Genomic DNA, 16,209 nt, shown 5'->3' on the forward strand with positions numbered 1-16,209 from the left:
GTTCCCCTCCATCCCTTTCACCCAGCACATCGCTGTTGTTAGCTGAGCGCTCAACGTGTCAGGTACTTCTGTGAGCCTAAATAAACATGAACCCCCTCTCCCCAAAGTGGGGGAAAGAAGAAGATACATTTTTCTGCCAGATTTGTGACTGGAATCAGCTCAGCAACGTATCTGATAATCACCAGAGCAAGAGGAAGGAAGATCAGAACTTCTTTTCAGTTACAGCAAGTGCTAGGTCTGCTCTAATGTTTTTGGATCTCCAGCCTCAAAGACTATTCATACTGCAGTACACATTTGGAAAAACTAAATTGGCTGCTGATCACCAGCTTAGTTGTGAGGGCACCAGTGGCAAAAGGGACTATGCAAATTTTCTTGGGATCTTGAGGAAGTTTGCAATGCCAAAACTACAATGCCAAAAATATCACTTGCTATCTAAGAGCACGTATACCTGGGCTGCAGTCATATTTCTGGACTGCAGGGTAGATGAATACACTGAGGACATGGATGGTGGTTCCACTGCATGCATGAATATCTGCACCTGCAGTTCATATTCACTAGGATTACTGCAGTACCTAGAGAATAATCCACACAACTTTAAAAGAATATGAGCCATACCTGACTCCTGCTGAGGAGGTTTCTCCTTCTTGCTCACGTTGGTGTTGGAGTGAGATCTCTTACGAATCATTGACATGAGAGACCTTTCAGGAAAATGAAACTGCAGACTGTCATTCTGTCCTCTATTACACACTGTTAGAATGAATTCTGAACACGACACACAAACAGCTTGCTTACTACCTGATTAAACAGCTACTTACAAAAGGCTCATTTAACAATTAGCAAATGCAGATGTATGTAGTGAATTACCCCCCACAATGCCTCCCCTCAAAATACACCAGATTTTTTTTTACTTCTTTTTAACAGAGATTAAGCACAAACCAAAACACTTCAACCTTGAATATTAGAAGATAGTACCTCATTGTGATGCATGACAGATCAAAGCTGCCCTGGCATAATAAAAGGAAGGAAGAGGTGCTGATATTAAAGTAAAATATTATTCTTCAGAGGACACTTAAATATGGCGATCAGTATCTCCTCACTAACTCCAAGATTTCTGTTTGTAATCTTCTTAGTGTCAAATAGTTATCATTAAGTATAGTCAAAACATGAAAGTCCAGACAAGGAAATGATTCATCTTGAGGCCCATATATAAGCACTAACACAAATCTAATGTGTCAGTGGGGTCTATCATTCTTTACTAAGTATGGAGAAGGAGAGTGACCTCACTGAGATAAGGGGTCAAAACCAAGTACCAGAAAAAAGCAGCATTCAGTGCCTAGCTTGTAAAACAACCTTTATACATATGAACCTCACAATGCTTGAAAAAGTAGTCTGGTTTAGCTACTACAGGGCTTAAAGTGTGCCATCTATCTTGATTAGTAAAGGATTCAAACTTAAAAATACAAAACCCCACAATTTAATTCATACTACATATCAGTTAGAAAGGACTAGACAAGGCAAAAGAGTTAATGGAGGTAAAAGGAGCAAATGACCAAACACTGTTGTTCAGAAAATATTTTGTTTTGAATTTTTTAAAAACAGAACAAGATGCACAAAGGCATGAATTCTCTCTAACAATCATCAGTATTTCTATATTTAATTCAGTCATTAACAAGACTCCTGAATGTAATTTCTAATGCAGCAGGTTAGGAAGTGTCAAAGTCCAACTTTTACTTTGTTGGTGGTGGGTGTTTTTTTTTTTTTTTTTTTTAAGAGAGGAAGATGTTCAAAAACAAGCACTTATACAAGACTGGGAGAGCTCCTGGATTTTCAACACTTCTGGAAAATTAAGTTTTCAAAACAAATTGGGACTGTTATGGCAGGAAAGGGGATATGAACTTCTATCTCCTTAGTCCAGCAGTGCACTGGAGCAGGTATTTTATTTCAAGCATCTAAGTAGCCCCAAAATGAAGATTAGCCGAGTTCCTAAAATTACCTAAAATTACCTAAGCACAATTTAGGGCTCCACTAAGTTGGCTGTAATGACCGATATATCATATTGGTCATCCTCTTTTTAAGGTGCTTTGAAAAACTCAGCCTTAATTTTGGTAATTTCACCAAAACTGCTCAATGACAGGGTTTTTTTTTTTCTTTTTAAATTATGAAAGCAATTGTGGGAATTCAGTGGAGTCAGCATTTTCATCACCGGTATCTGACAGGAAGGGACGCACAGTAATCCAACACATCCTTTGCTTCAAAGGGGTTTTCTTAGCAGCAGATTCAGATAAGCACTTCTCACGTTTATAATTATAGCTATCAGGTGAATTGAAAAAAATAATCTCATAAACCTAGAGGAGACAGGTATCCCTCCTCCACCAAAGTCAGTCTAGACGATTCTTTAGGCTTGGGAAGGGAGACACTGTTCAAAATTGGTCAGGGTGTTGGTCTGTTACCCACTGGGGCAGAGAGTGTCCTGTTGGTAAAAAAGAAGGAATGAAGCCCAGGACAGGTAGGGAAAACCTTTTTTCTTTAAAGACATTTTTCCTGCTTGAATGCAAGCTCATGCGATGCATTCTGCTTCAGCAAAGAGCATTAATGCTGTGACTCTTGATTTAAGCACTTACCGTATCGGGTTAGGAGGAGGGGGAGGAGGAAGAGGAGGGGGTGGTGGGGGTGGAGGAGGTGGTGCAGGATTTTCTGACTGGTGTACTCGTTTTTGAAGTTCATCAACTGTGAAAGAAAATAAAATAAACCAGAGTGAGTTCTCCATCTCCCACATCTGCTGCTGGAGCTCTAAAAAATATTCTGCTGGTTTAAGCAAAAAAAGCTACTAATTAACTGGAAAACAAACAAGACTAATCCACTCAATTGCTAGGACCTCCTATTTTTTGGCAATATTTTTCACCAAGAACAGTGTTCTAGATACACAGGATTCCTATTAGACTAATTATCTATAACCTGGGTTACTTTTGGAATTAAAATGATGCTCTCCCTCATATTGAATTCTTCATATAAAATGACAGGGCATCACATTCACCTTGAAGTCTATTTGAGTTTGCATTTTGGAAGGAACTAAACAAAGATGAGGAAATAAACCATTTCAGTTTCTAGTCTTATATCTGCACCTTTCTGATGGACTTTAGTGGGGTTTTTTGCCCGCCCCTACCTCCCCCCACCCCCCCAAAAAAAGCCAAGCGAGGGAAAGAAATACTTTTTCTCCTGTTTCATGTGGAAACTTACTTTTCTGCACTTGAAATGCTGTCAAATGCATTTAACTGGGAAAGGGCAGAAACAGAGGGAAAATGTCTTAAATTTCTTCTAGTTACAAAAATTCTTAGCAATTGCTTGTGAGTACAGCAGGAATTCAGACCGAAGTACAAAATATGAGTTCCATAGTGGATATGGTTCTTCAGTTCTTGTGATGATGGATTCATATATTAAATTCTATTTCAAATTAAAATTACAAATTTAAATTTATTAAATTTAAACCTTTAACACTTATATTTAAAGTAAAATAAATAAAATTAGTTACTTAAACTCCAAATATAATTTTTACATTGATAAATTAACTTTAAAGGGCAAACACCTGGAAGGAAAGGATCTGCTGTGAAATTTAGATTGTTTCTAAGGCAGCTGAGAAGAACTCATGTGGACTGTCTAGGCATATCTTTAAGTCCGGACAATGTAAAACTCAAACACCAAACAATGCTTCCAAGCAAGACTGCTAACAAGCTTAACGGTAACCCTGCTGTTAAGGATTTGTTTCAGAAAGGCATGGCTACTCACTGAGTCTTAAATAAGGATAGGGACTTTGGTCTCCTTTGATCAGGGCTCAAATTCTTTCCTGACCAGGTATCATACTTAAAACTAAGCACCCGCTTAGGCCTTGAACTGAACAAGGACTGAAAGTAAAGGCACATGCAAATGCTTAACCAACCACAATCCCCCACTCCTTATAGCAAGGCTACACACAACAAGGGCCCTTTATAAAAGCAATTTTAAATAAAGAGCATTAGGTCACAAATTTCCTCATTCAATTGGTATGATGCTGCAAACACGCCACACACTACACTGGTAGGAATAACTGCATGAATATCTGAATTGCAATAGTTGCTCCTTTTAAAATATTCCGTGTATCATTTTTGTCCATATTTCCGGGGCTTTAGTTTAAAATCTTGAAGAAATGCACAAACAGTAGCTAGAAAGACCATTTTCTTCCTCTCAGTCACTTAATATAGAATAAAATGTTTGACTACAAGTACAAGGATTTAAACGAATAACCCTCAAAGATACGAGCCATAAAAGTCTACTGAATTTGTTTAGCTAACTCCCTTTGCAGGGCTCTGAATGCAGTATTTACCCTTTAAATATCTGTAAAAAAGAAAAAAAAAAAACCCAAATCCCCTCTCATCAGTAGAAACATTGAGACACATGAGTTTTCTCACATTTCAGTATGAGGGGCTAAATCATTCCTTCAATCTCACTGGAGCCTTCTATCACAAGACTATTAAATGCTTGGGTAGCTTGATAATTTGGGGATGTTTTTGTACAGTTCATGCAATGCAGACTCCATAATCAGATAAATCATCCCTCATCTTTGCAAAAGAATGACTAGAGTTATCCAATTTTATTTGTTTTTAAAACCAGGAAAGGGGATACATTTAAACTAATACATTTGCACTGAATATGAAGCACTCTTTCTTTCACATAGAAACACATGCAGATATATATATCCACATGTAAGACTCGGTGCAATCTAACAACATTTTATACCTTACAGAAATTTTAAAAGGTTATTCTTTCAAATACATGCTGGACATAGCTGTTCTGCGGCTGAAGACAGCTACTGAACCTAGTCTTGTTAAGTACAGGTTTGGATCTCAGCTACGCAACAGCTGTTGCTTTTTGGGTCTCAAATATAACATGTATAATTCTAGATGTGCACCGCTCAGACACCCAAGTGTGCTTCTAAACTGAAATTCATTACATAATTTTACCTGAATGCTTTAGGTCTCTAACTTTTTCTTCAGAATTCTGACACTTAAGCTCTAGTTCCTTTTTATCTTCTTCCAAAAGTTCTAGCTGCTGTTTAAGACGACTAATCTCCTTATGCAGTGCTTGATTTTCTAGCCGCTCTTCCAATTCTTTGACCTGCAGTTGGCAAACAGTAGCATTCATTACAATAAAAGGTATTTTCTGTCATTCTCTTTGATGAATAACCTATCAGGCATGGTAATTCCTGAAAATATGATGTTAGTATACAGTGATCTATAGTTCCCACAGAAAAGACAGATTTTTTCAGTGAAAGCTAGACAGATCTTTCTGAGAGATGTCGGAATCTTCTATTCTAATCTTTTTTTTTTCTCCTTTGGAAAACACCTGTAGCCCAAAAGTACCCTACGCTACAAGATTTTCCCTTTTTCTTTTCACAGAGTTTTTGTTACTTCATTTGAAGAAGCTCCATTTCAGAATGTTCCTTCATTTGAAGCAGAGGAATATTAACATTCTTGTTCTCTTAATGACTGCTTCCACTGATAGTTTGTTATTTAAACTCTCTTGTCAAAGCTCACACAGATGTCGATGGGTGAATTATGGAACATCAGGTTGAGAGGCAGCATTCAGATGTACAGTAGCAATCACTTCGAAACCCCTTTAAATATATATAATTTGGTCTAGTCTTAAAGAAGCCAAAAATTAGAAGTCTTCTATAAACTGGCAATTATTCTCCTAAAATATTCATTCAAAAGCATGAGATTAAATACAGTCTTGTTGTGTGTGAATACAGCATTGCTGTATTCATGACAGCACAGAAACTATGTACCTCTTTCTAACATTAATATATTAACAAGAGTTATAAGATTAAACCTCACATCTAAGAGGAAACTCATTTCCATGCTCTCAGTGAAGCAATGGAAATTTCTCTCAGTTAAAGATTGATCTAATCATCCTATTTCTTAATTATGATTTAGATCCTATCACTTTTGATCCTCTCACTCCATTTTGCAGCACTTACTTAGCTTTTCCCTGCTCCAGTATGTCTGACTCTTCCACGTATTTCTTTAGCAAGAGGCCAGACTACAAATATGAACTGCCTACCTCTTGCCTCTGGTCTTTTTAGCTTATCTGAGAAAAACAGCCTTTATACTCCTAAAGGTCCAAAACATTCTCCTGTCACATCTTCTTCATGTAATGGAACTTCACTTAATGCTTATAATTAAACTCAGGCTTTACAGGCATCCAAAATAAAATACTTACTTAAACCAGAAACTTCAGTCTGAAGGTTTTGCACTCATGTCTTACCAGTGACCCAGAAGGAGGGGATCATAATCTTCTCTGAAGCTTAGTTTTTAGACTATAAACACTTCTGGGGGGGACAATATCTTAAATAATTCTGAACGTAGCAAATAATGAGTGATATGAATTGTCATGTAAGTTCAGGAAGCTTTCAAAAACTTCTGCATGAGGTAAAATAGTAATCTTGTTTTACCTTTTGTTGATGCTGAAGCCTCTCTTCTTCTAATGTATGAGTCAGCTTAGCATTTTCATCCAAAGCTTTCAAAAGCTGTTGATCAGGAGCAGAATTTTGCAGAAGCAGCTGACTTTGCCTTTTCATCTTGTTCTGTTCAATAAACATCTGTCAAAACAAAAAAAAACCCAACAAAAACAATAGTTAAAGACTAATGCTTTCCTAGAAAAAAGGGCAATTGGAAACAAAATGAAAAAAATTATGTGGTGTGAATATGGGGGGGGGGGGAAGGTGAGAAGGAAGGGAAAAGAAGTTTAAGAGTAAAATTTACAAGAGCTAAGTGCACAGTGAAAGGAATCAGGTGTTTGTTGAAAGAACAACCTGCCGCTACACCTACATTACCTGCACGTTAGCAGCATTCAGAATTTGAATGCATCTCTGAATTTTGTTTCCTCAAAATGTGAACAATCTGATTCCTATTCTGGGAGCTCTAGAGAGATTAAAAGCACACAGGGTTGGGAAAAAAGTGCTTATGAAGTCACAATCTCCTCAAACACACCTGCACACTCTGGCATAAAGCACATTTATCTGAGGGTTACGTGAATATCTGAATGATGGAGTGTCCTTGGAAAATGAACTTCAGCCTGTGTTTGTGCAATCAGTGTATGTCTCTACCCTGGGGAAAGGCATATCAGTGTAATTTCAGCCTTCTACTTCTGATGTTTGTACTCCTTCCTCTTCCCCAGTTACATTTTTGATGTGGAAAATGGGTAAATTAAAAAAAAAAAATCAAATGGTCTAGAAACATGACATTGATACAAATGATACAAATGTCACACATACATCTAGACTTCACCTAAGAGGTACAGAGGCTGTCAGCACGTGTAGTTCCTTAGGGTGACAGGATCCGCTTCTTTGAGTCCATTCAGGAATTTCGAGAAAAAAAAATTGCTTCCTGCCAACAAAATTCCTCAAAGAATTTATTCTCCATCCTGATGTGCTTTTGAGGTAGAGGGGTGCCCCCCAGGCAATAGGGTCTTCCACTCCTGAACTCAGCTGTCCCCATCTTTACAGGGGAACAGGGACTGGGTCAGGTTAAGATTTCTGATCAGTGTGCAGAGGTCAGCAAAGCATGCTGGCAGGGAATAACAGCCCGAGAACAGAGATATACTCCCTCAGGCTGTCAGCTTCCATAGCACAGCAAGAGCAAGGTGTTTTAAGAACAAAATTTTAGAAATACAAAAGCTCCATGAGATCTTGTCACCTTCCCATACTATTCATTCATGAGTCAAAATTACAGACACTACGTGCTGGCATATGGTTTCATTCTGTCCAGTGCCACTGCACTGCTGTGTGCTTTTTTTCTAATACAACTGGATTTTAAAGAAACATCAGCTAATTCAGGTTTGTAGTAAGCATTCTACCCACCATTTTGCATGGACACTTCAAGTGAGTTTTCTTAGAAAGCGACTCTATCTCCACAAACAGAAAGAGAAGCCTGCTGACCGCGCTGAACTTTTATTCACAATGCAGCCTGCATGACTCTGCGTCAATTGCTGCGGCCTTAATACTAATAAAACCAATAATGAACACTTCATTGGGCAAAGCTGGGCCATGAGGCAGGTAATAAAGAACTGGAAGTACTTGATGAAGAGGAAACAATGAATACAGGCTCTAGTACTGTATTTGTTATAAAACAAACAAAAAAACAAATCTACTGTAACGCACAGGCCACTGCATGGTATGGTTGCACAGTAGCACAAAAACGATAAACCACTGTGACTGGGGAACAGCTGCAGCGACTTCTGTGAAGCAGAGAAGAGTTTGCCGCCTTCCTAACTGTCCTACACAGTGAAAATGGGGTGAACTGCCTCCTGTTTACCGTAGGAAAAGAGCGAGTGCACAGGCACTTACCACGGAGCACTGCCCACGCTGCAAAGCCCACAGCCTCCTGTTCCGAATGGCAGAGAACCCGCTGGAAGTAGACAAGGAGCAGCGAGAGCCACAGCGAGGCTGCATGTGGGCGTGAGGAGGCCTCACATCTACTCCCTGCTCACTGTACTCGCCGCATATCCTCCTGCTGCGAGTTGTACAGACGTTATCTAATGGAAATTTGCTACATGGAGCAAATCATTTTGTACAACACCAGAATTCTAGACGGGTTCTCAAGAAAACTTTGCTGGCTGTTTTCAACTGAAACGTGCGCTTTACATCAGCTCCCCATCCCAAAATCCAGTCACTCAAATCAACTAAGTTTGCATCATCTTGTACTAGTACAGCAAAAACAATTCAAAGGCAATAGAATTTCAGAACCAAAGCCAGCCACCCATCTCAAGCTGTGAAGGTTTGCCTCTGTATTGTAACTCATCCATTTGTTTAATATTTTATCTTCTTAAAAAAAAAAAAAAAAAAAAAAAAAGCATCTTTGAGTAATCATACTTTAGAAAGACCTCTACATCACTGGTAAAGAACCCCTCAACACTGAATAAAAGCCTGCCACCCTCCTGTCATGTGACAGAAACAACATCTCTTTAGAAGCCATCTTTGTGTAAACATAGCAGTTTTTCTACTGTGAACTTTCAAGGCAAAGTGAGAATTTGGCTTTTGTTCTTTTTGGATTCTGAAAAATAGTCTGAAGTCATAATTCCAGATTTTTTGTTCCTTGAGTTTGTGTCCAGCCTGAGGGAGCAGAAACCCACTGCTTCCTTTTCCTCCTCTCCATCTGTATGTGGTCCTTTCTGAAAAATGACATAGTACCAAAACAAATCAAGTATCATGACTTCAGTATATACTTCACCAAATGTAGCAAATCCATATTCACTTTGTTTCATAGTTTCTTAGGCGAAAATGAAATTTTTTCTCTTGAAGAACTAAATGAAAACTTTTCATTCAAAAGTTTCCTCAAGATGTCCTGTGCTTTCTATTAGCTTTGCGAATTGCTTTCGGGACATGGCAAATATGTTTCTGCTTACAATATGTGTGAAAGGGTCTTCACCATCACAAAAAACATTATTGTCTATAACATAAGTCTGCAATCTGACATATGGGAATCAATTTCTCATAAGGAGTCCCATTTAGTTCAGCAGTTTCTTACACACACAGTTGAAGCACCATCATACCCTATACTGATGGGATAACACCAGACAAGACAGTCATGGCAGATAAAGTAGAGAGAGAGCAAGCAATGAACTGATTGCAAGTTTTTGAGAGGCTGCTCTGTGTGTTTGACATGGGAGGAAAAAGGAACTTAGAAATTCATTCTAATTTTAAGTTAAAACAATCACTTAATTCTTCAGCAGGGTAGGAACTTGGCTGCCTGAACAACCCTGAATATTAATTAAAAAGACTGCTGAAAGGGCAAAATAGCTACTAACAGGATTATTTGGACTAGGTGGAATTTAACCAATTGATAGATTAGTTCTGACTTTACCACCTGCTAGACAATTATCTGCAGAATATCCCAATCAATGCTAGAAACATAAGCCAATGCTTGAGGAATCTATTGAAACCACGAGTGCAACTAAAGGCAGATCACAAAGGAAAATAGTTTGCTTTTACCTATAATCTTAATTTAAAAAATCTCCAAGTGCTGTGCACAGCAGCTAAGTATCTTTCCCTCTTGAGTTTACAAATGGAAGCTCTGAAGCGCAGAAAATCTGGGACTTGGCCACGTTCCATCATGGAGTTTGCACAAAAACTGAGGAAAGGGGGGAGGGAAGGGGGTGAAATACTGAAAATAAAAGTTTTTCCCTTGACCTCAGTGGGGCCACACCTCATTCTCAGACCCCTGCTCTAACCATTACCCTACAGAGCATTCACTGCAGCTGTTTTTTGTTTACATCAGAGTTGAAAAAGGAATTCTTCCTCATTAAAAAAGTTAGAAAGCAACTCTGTTAGTGTCAAACCCCTGGGAACTCTGATCCTTATTCAACTAACATTCAGGGTATAACTGGATGCTTTCCAACTAACTCTTCTCAAAATGAGGTCAAAGGAAATGCTTTAATATCCACACCTTGCTACATTTCCATCTATAAATTGTTTGGGTACTTGCTATGTGGACTAAATTCTTTTTCTTAGTTGAAGTTTGAAGGGTGAATAATATTTCAATACTGAAGAACTGTTATAATAAGGTAATTATTGGCCCCATAAAGCAAAATCAAAATCATTGGCAAACAGAACTCCACTATAAATGAAATAACAACAGGCACATATCACAGTAGAGTCCCACTTCAGAAATCTCAAATATAAGAGAGAACAGGACTTCAGTCAAGCTATCTTTTGACTCTGATTTCAAATCCGTGGCACCACTGCTCCATCCACTCCACATCCTAGTGAGGAATCAAAAAGTCATCTTTTTGGAGTGGTAACACATTCATTTATGTCGGTCATAATTTAGAGGAGATGTCTTTTGTTACACGAGCACCCTGAAGCTTTATAGTCCTGTGTTCAGGCCTGAAATGAGTTCCAAGAGAGGGGGATCAAGGTATTTGCATCTTGTTACAGCCAAAAGGCTGTTTGAAGGCTCGGCTGCGATGTGGGAGACAGGATGATCTTGTCAGATTAGCATGTGACAGGGCACTAAGCGGCATGAAATACAGGAGGTACTGTAGATTTATATGGTATAAATCCGGGTAGATTTTAGTTCAATGATTCCTAATTATGAAAAAATAAATATATACTTTAACTTTGTAACTGTTTAGCTATACTATTTTATCAAGAACCTCTGCGCTTGTGAGCTCCACTGCATATAAACATTACAGCAGAAACAGCGGCTAGTGTTTTTCTAATGGAAGTGTAGAGAGAGAAAAGAACATATCTCATTAAAACACCAGAAACTCATCCATAGTTTAGACATTGGCCTATAAATACTCTCTCTACACTCAGGCTCAATGCTGCATATCAAGCAATGACATTAGCCCAGTATGAGTTACAAAACCTTTGTGTTCAAATGGATTCATACGTGTCTGAAGAGCTATTCAGGAAAAAAGCTACAATAAATAAATGGGTTCTGTAGCCACACAATCCAGCAAACTTACTTCAACATACACTTACTTTTAGGTGCATGTGGCATTCCTCCAATCTGAAAGTGTTGTCTCTGGTGCTTATATTCTTCCCTGGCTTTTGTTAAGGCCTATCTCAATTTTAAACTAATAAAGATAGATAGAATGCAGTTTCTTTAATTCTTTGGCTAACTGCCAGGCAACTTTATAAATTAAAGAGCTACAAAGTGCAGCATTAATAAATTTTATGCATCAAAAGAATTTATTGAAAATGGGGGAGCTGGATTAGGTAAGCTACCCTATTAGTTGTCCATTACTTGCTTCTCATGAAAGAGGAGCATGTATTTTAGGTGTGAGAAGACTGAAATCCCATCAACATTGTGGCTTCTTTAAAAAACACAATATTTTTGAACAGCCTGCTCTGTACAAAAGGGTTTGTCAAACTATAGCACTCATTCTTCACCTGTGAGGCAGAACTGCCCAAGGCCCAGGAAAAAAAGGAATCTCTGTTGTTACTTATTTGTTCATCTCCTGCAATTAAGTCTTCTTGTTTCTGCCATAGTGGAAATACATAGAATAATACATTCTATAATGCCTATGGTCTTACAGTGTTTAGATGCCATCTAATATATTCAGAAATAGATCATATTCTACATGAAAGAAGGAAACCTCTTCACTTTTTTTCCCCAATAGATTAAGTGCTTGGAGGAAAAAAAAAAAATAATAATAATAGGTAGTTTCCTAGAGTACACAGATGTTACCATTTCACAAGTCTGTTCTTGGGAGAAAGCTTGATGAAACAGATTAGTCTTGTGTCATGCTTCAAAAGTGGTAACATTCAAGCTTAGGTGAATTCAAGTACTAACCACTCATCATGTCTCTAATTATTATTTGCAGTTCAGTCAGCTGGACTGCAAATTAATTATCTTCAGATACCAGTTTCTGTCAAACTATCCTTGGTAATGCACAGAGTATAGTACTTGTACACACAGAGCTGCTCCATGAGTGCTTGCTGGATTTGCAGTATCTGCTCATAGATGTAGCATGTTAATGCAAAAGTCATCATGAATTAACCCAAAAGGTCACAAATACATCTAATGAAGAGTTCTTTGGAAGCTCAGGTCTAACACAAGTCATTGAGACAAACAAATCCATCGCACAAAATCTCATGTGTACTGCAGACATCTGTAAGAATGAGAATGTAATTCTCCCTAGGTGTTACAAAATGATGACCACCTTCTATCTTTCAACACTGGAAGATTCAGCCCTGAATTACGCAATATGTCAATTAAGCACTGGCACAGGATCTCATAACGAACAGAGGCATTTTGAAGTAAATGAATTAAATGTAAACATGTTATTGTGCAATAGCTATTTAAAAACCATACACATCAATACGATATGCTTTTGAATGCATCCATAAATACTGGAAATTAAAGGGAAAGACAAACAAAAAGATGGACAGTGCACATTACTGACTCACTTTGTTTTTTTAATCCATTTGGATCAGGGTTCCCTTGAATGTAGCCATCCAGTCTTTCAAACTGCAAGCTATTTTACAGATATATAAACACTTGGGATGCCCCTCCCTTCTTCCAAGTTGTGTTTTGAAAAAAACGTCCGCTATTCTCGAGAGTGAGAGGAATCCCAGTAAGTCTGCCCAATAGTTTGACACTGCATTTCTATTTGCCTGAGGTACAGGGAAAAGAAAACAGCAGCCCAACACTAACTTGAGAGCACACTGCCTCTTCCCAGTGAGATTTCCAAGGTAACTTTTAAGTGCGGGGGTTGTCTCCATGCCAGCACACACGACAGTAATAAACAGTTCACTTTACAAAATATTATTGCAAGGCAGGATATATGCTTAATAAACCACTTATGCTAGATTATTTTATTAAACTCCTGGGATTTTTACATTGCTAAAACTTTCAATTTGCACCTCTCCCCATGTTCCACCCCTTTTGGCTTGCTTTGGCAGTATCTATTGTATTTTACTCATCTTTGTGGAAGAGTGCTTTTCAGGGCTAGCCTCTGTATTATTTGCAATGGCCTTCAAGATACTCTCTGCCTTCCTTTGTTTTCTTCTAAACTGCTCCACAAAGAACTGAGAGATCTTAAAGTGTCTCTTAAAACATGACACTAGAATTCTAGCTAAGCTTGCCAAGATTCCTGTGTTAACAACCCTGTTTTATTCAGGTAGGTACAGATTTTTCCATGCCCCCGCCCCTTACACACTCTATTTATTTAGTTCTTTTATGCAGATTCCTGTACTTTTCATAATGGATTGTGACTCGCTTCAAATCCTCTTTCTTTCTCCTTCCCCCTCTCCACACCACAGCTGACAATATTTACTCAGTTTCTTTAGAATCTCTAAGGAGCATGAATTCCAATGTTTCAAGTTAGATCATTTTTGATTAATTAAATATATATGGTGGTGCCAGCAGCACAATTATAATTAAAGCTGTATTGAATTTTTTTAAATCAAAAGCTCTGATTTTCAAGTGTTCTCTCACTCTTATGTGTACTTGCTCCCTTCCTCTCCCTCACTCCTTGTCTCTTCTCTCCCCCATCTGTGTTCACTTATACACGTGCTTACCCTCCCATTATCTCTCACACCTGCATTCCCACTTGCTCATATTCTGCAGCAAATTCTCATCTCATATCAGAAGCAGAGGATGCAAAGATCATCACTTTGAGATGCAGCCTGTGCCAGCCACTCCTGTGATCTCCCATTGAAACTCCAGTGCAGCTCCAAGAGGGAAATCTAAAAGATGAAGCCACACTATGGAGAAAGGGGTTAATGTGAATACATAGGCCAACTCCTCAAGTTAAGGGAAGCTTTGTATACTTGAATCCCTTAAAAAACACAGTGTCGATCACCAAACAGACCCCTCCACAGTCAATGAGTCCATATTTCAGTGAGCTAAGACACTTACCTAGGTTATTTGAGATGTCACAAACATATATAAATATAATACAAAAACATAATACAAAAAATGAAAATACGCTATTTTAAAGCCTATGACCTGGCACTGCAATGACACACACATTACTTAAAGCCGATTTCCTTTCTCAAAGTGTTCCAAACAAGCTAATCACAAAGCATGAAACACATGGTGTTGCCCTTTACTCAAAGCTGTTCCTTCTCTCCACATCACAGTGAACTGGTGGGGCTTCTGCAAATCTTAAAATAAAAGTCCAGCAGGATTTTGTGTTTTAAAGAAGCATTTTATAGAAAGAGAGAAACATATGGCCAACGAAGGAAAGAATACCAGAGTACTGTGACAATTAAAAGCAGCAGAAAATCATAGCATATCTTTGGCATAATCCAAACAGCTCTTATAAGAATAGGATCCCAAGTTCTCAAATCATGGCCTCAGCCTTGCAGTAGGATCTGTGCAAGGGGACTCCTTTGCCCACACAGAACCGCATCTCAGCATAAAACTCTGCTGGCACGGATACAGTTGTGGGCTTGGGCCTGTGCGTCTTATGCCTCAGATCACTAAAGGGACACCATCAATGTGAAACCAGGCCAACAAAAACAGGTTTTTAAAGTAATCTGAAGTGCTACTAGTTCCTCAAACACATCTTAGAAGTGGCTTTGCAGTCACATGCTCCTGTGTTTTACAAATATTTCCAAAAATATTTCCAAAGAGCAAGGCACAGGGGGAAGAGAAGTGAGTACGCAGGAAAGACTAACGTAGGTCTGAAGCTCACTGCTGTGATTGCGTCCATTTTGGCCAGCACACCTAGAAGTGAAGAACTTACAGGACTGCAAAGCCTAAACTAAAGAGCCAGCTTGTGAATCTGCAACAATAGAGACACAAAAGAGTTTGCCTTTCAGTTTATTACTCTAATACAAAAAATACTTTAAATAGCCTCTTTCAAAATATATAGCCCTGTGAATATTACAGTTTGAATCGAAACAGAAAAAATACTCTGGGCCGAAAGTATCAGATAATGTTCTTTTATGATCTGAAAATCAGTTTAACTAAGCAATTATATATTGTTTATTTCTGAGAAATATAAAGCCTTTAAACACAATCTTCTGTGTCAGTTAATGAATAGAAGCACATAATTGTTCTATACTTCAGAAGATAAAGCAAAACAACAGTATGAGATGTAAAATAGATATTGTAATTATGCATGCTAAATGAATATGCTTCAGAAACTCGTTTTCTGAAGATACCAGTTCTGCAGACATTACAATCAACAAACATTCAGGGAAAACTGCTAATAAAACAGCAATGTCTGCACAGTCTCAGGAGGTTTAAAGAAAAAAGAGCATTGTAAATACAGTTATCATGAAAGTATGGGTAATGAACAAAGTCAGGTTTCCTAAAATTTAAAAATAGTTACAAGAACATTTTATAGCACAGACTGGTAGCAGTCTTGGAAAAAAATCAAATTATTACTCAGTAGACAAAGGCAATATTTAACCACTTTTAGTCCCTAATATATGTTTCTACCTTGAATACATTTGAATGGAATTTGCAGATTTTCTTTTTATTTCTGAAAAACTACAGTGAGCCTTTAATCAAAATTCAAATGGCCCAATGACACTGAAGTCATGGCAATAAGAGGTGGCCAGGTTTGCTTAGCAAAGGAATTTGGGCTGCAACTCACAGAGCTCTGTAAAAGTGGGGTTCAAAGGAGGCAGTATGTGAGATTTCTAGATTTCATAAATCGTTCCTCTTCAATGATTGCTCTTCCACATTTCTTGATTCTAACAGTATCGTTCAAAGC

General features: G+C 38.1%; 1 protein-coding gene across 2 annotated transcripts in view; it reads right to left on the bottom strand.

The window, feature by feature from the left end:
* The window catches only part of SHTN1 (shootin 1), a 70,032-nt gene that overhangs the window by 17,009 nt on the left and 36,814 nt on the right, over positions 1-16,209 (bottom strand). For both annotated transcript variants that reach the window (XM_026096170.2, XM_026096171.2), the window contains exons 9-12: positions 6,485-6,631; positions 4,995-5,148; positions 2,622-2,727; positions 616-698 (exon numbers count right to left, since the gene is read on the bottom strand). In XM_026096170.2, the coding sequence (XP_025951955.2) occupies positions 616-698; positions 2,622-2,727; positions 4,995-5,148; positions 6,485-6,631 (490 nt within the window). The remainder of the gene's footprint in view (positions 1-615; positions 699-2,621; positions 2,728-4,994; positions 5,149-6,484; positions 6,632-16,209) is intronic.

This window comes from Dromaius novaehollandiae, chromosome 6 (genome assembly GCF_036370855.1).
Source record: "Dromaius novaehollandiae isolate bDroNov1 chromosome 6, bDroNov1.hap1, whole genome shotgun sequence".
Taxonomy (NCBI): Eukaryota; Metazoa; Chordata; class Aves; order Casuariiformes; family Dromaiidae; genus Dromaius; species Dromaius novaehollandiae.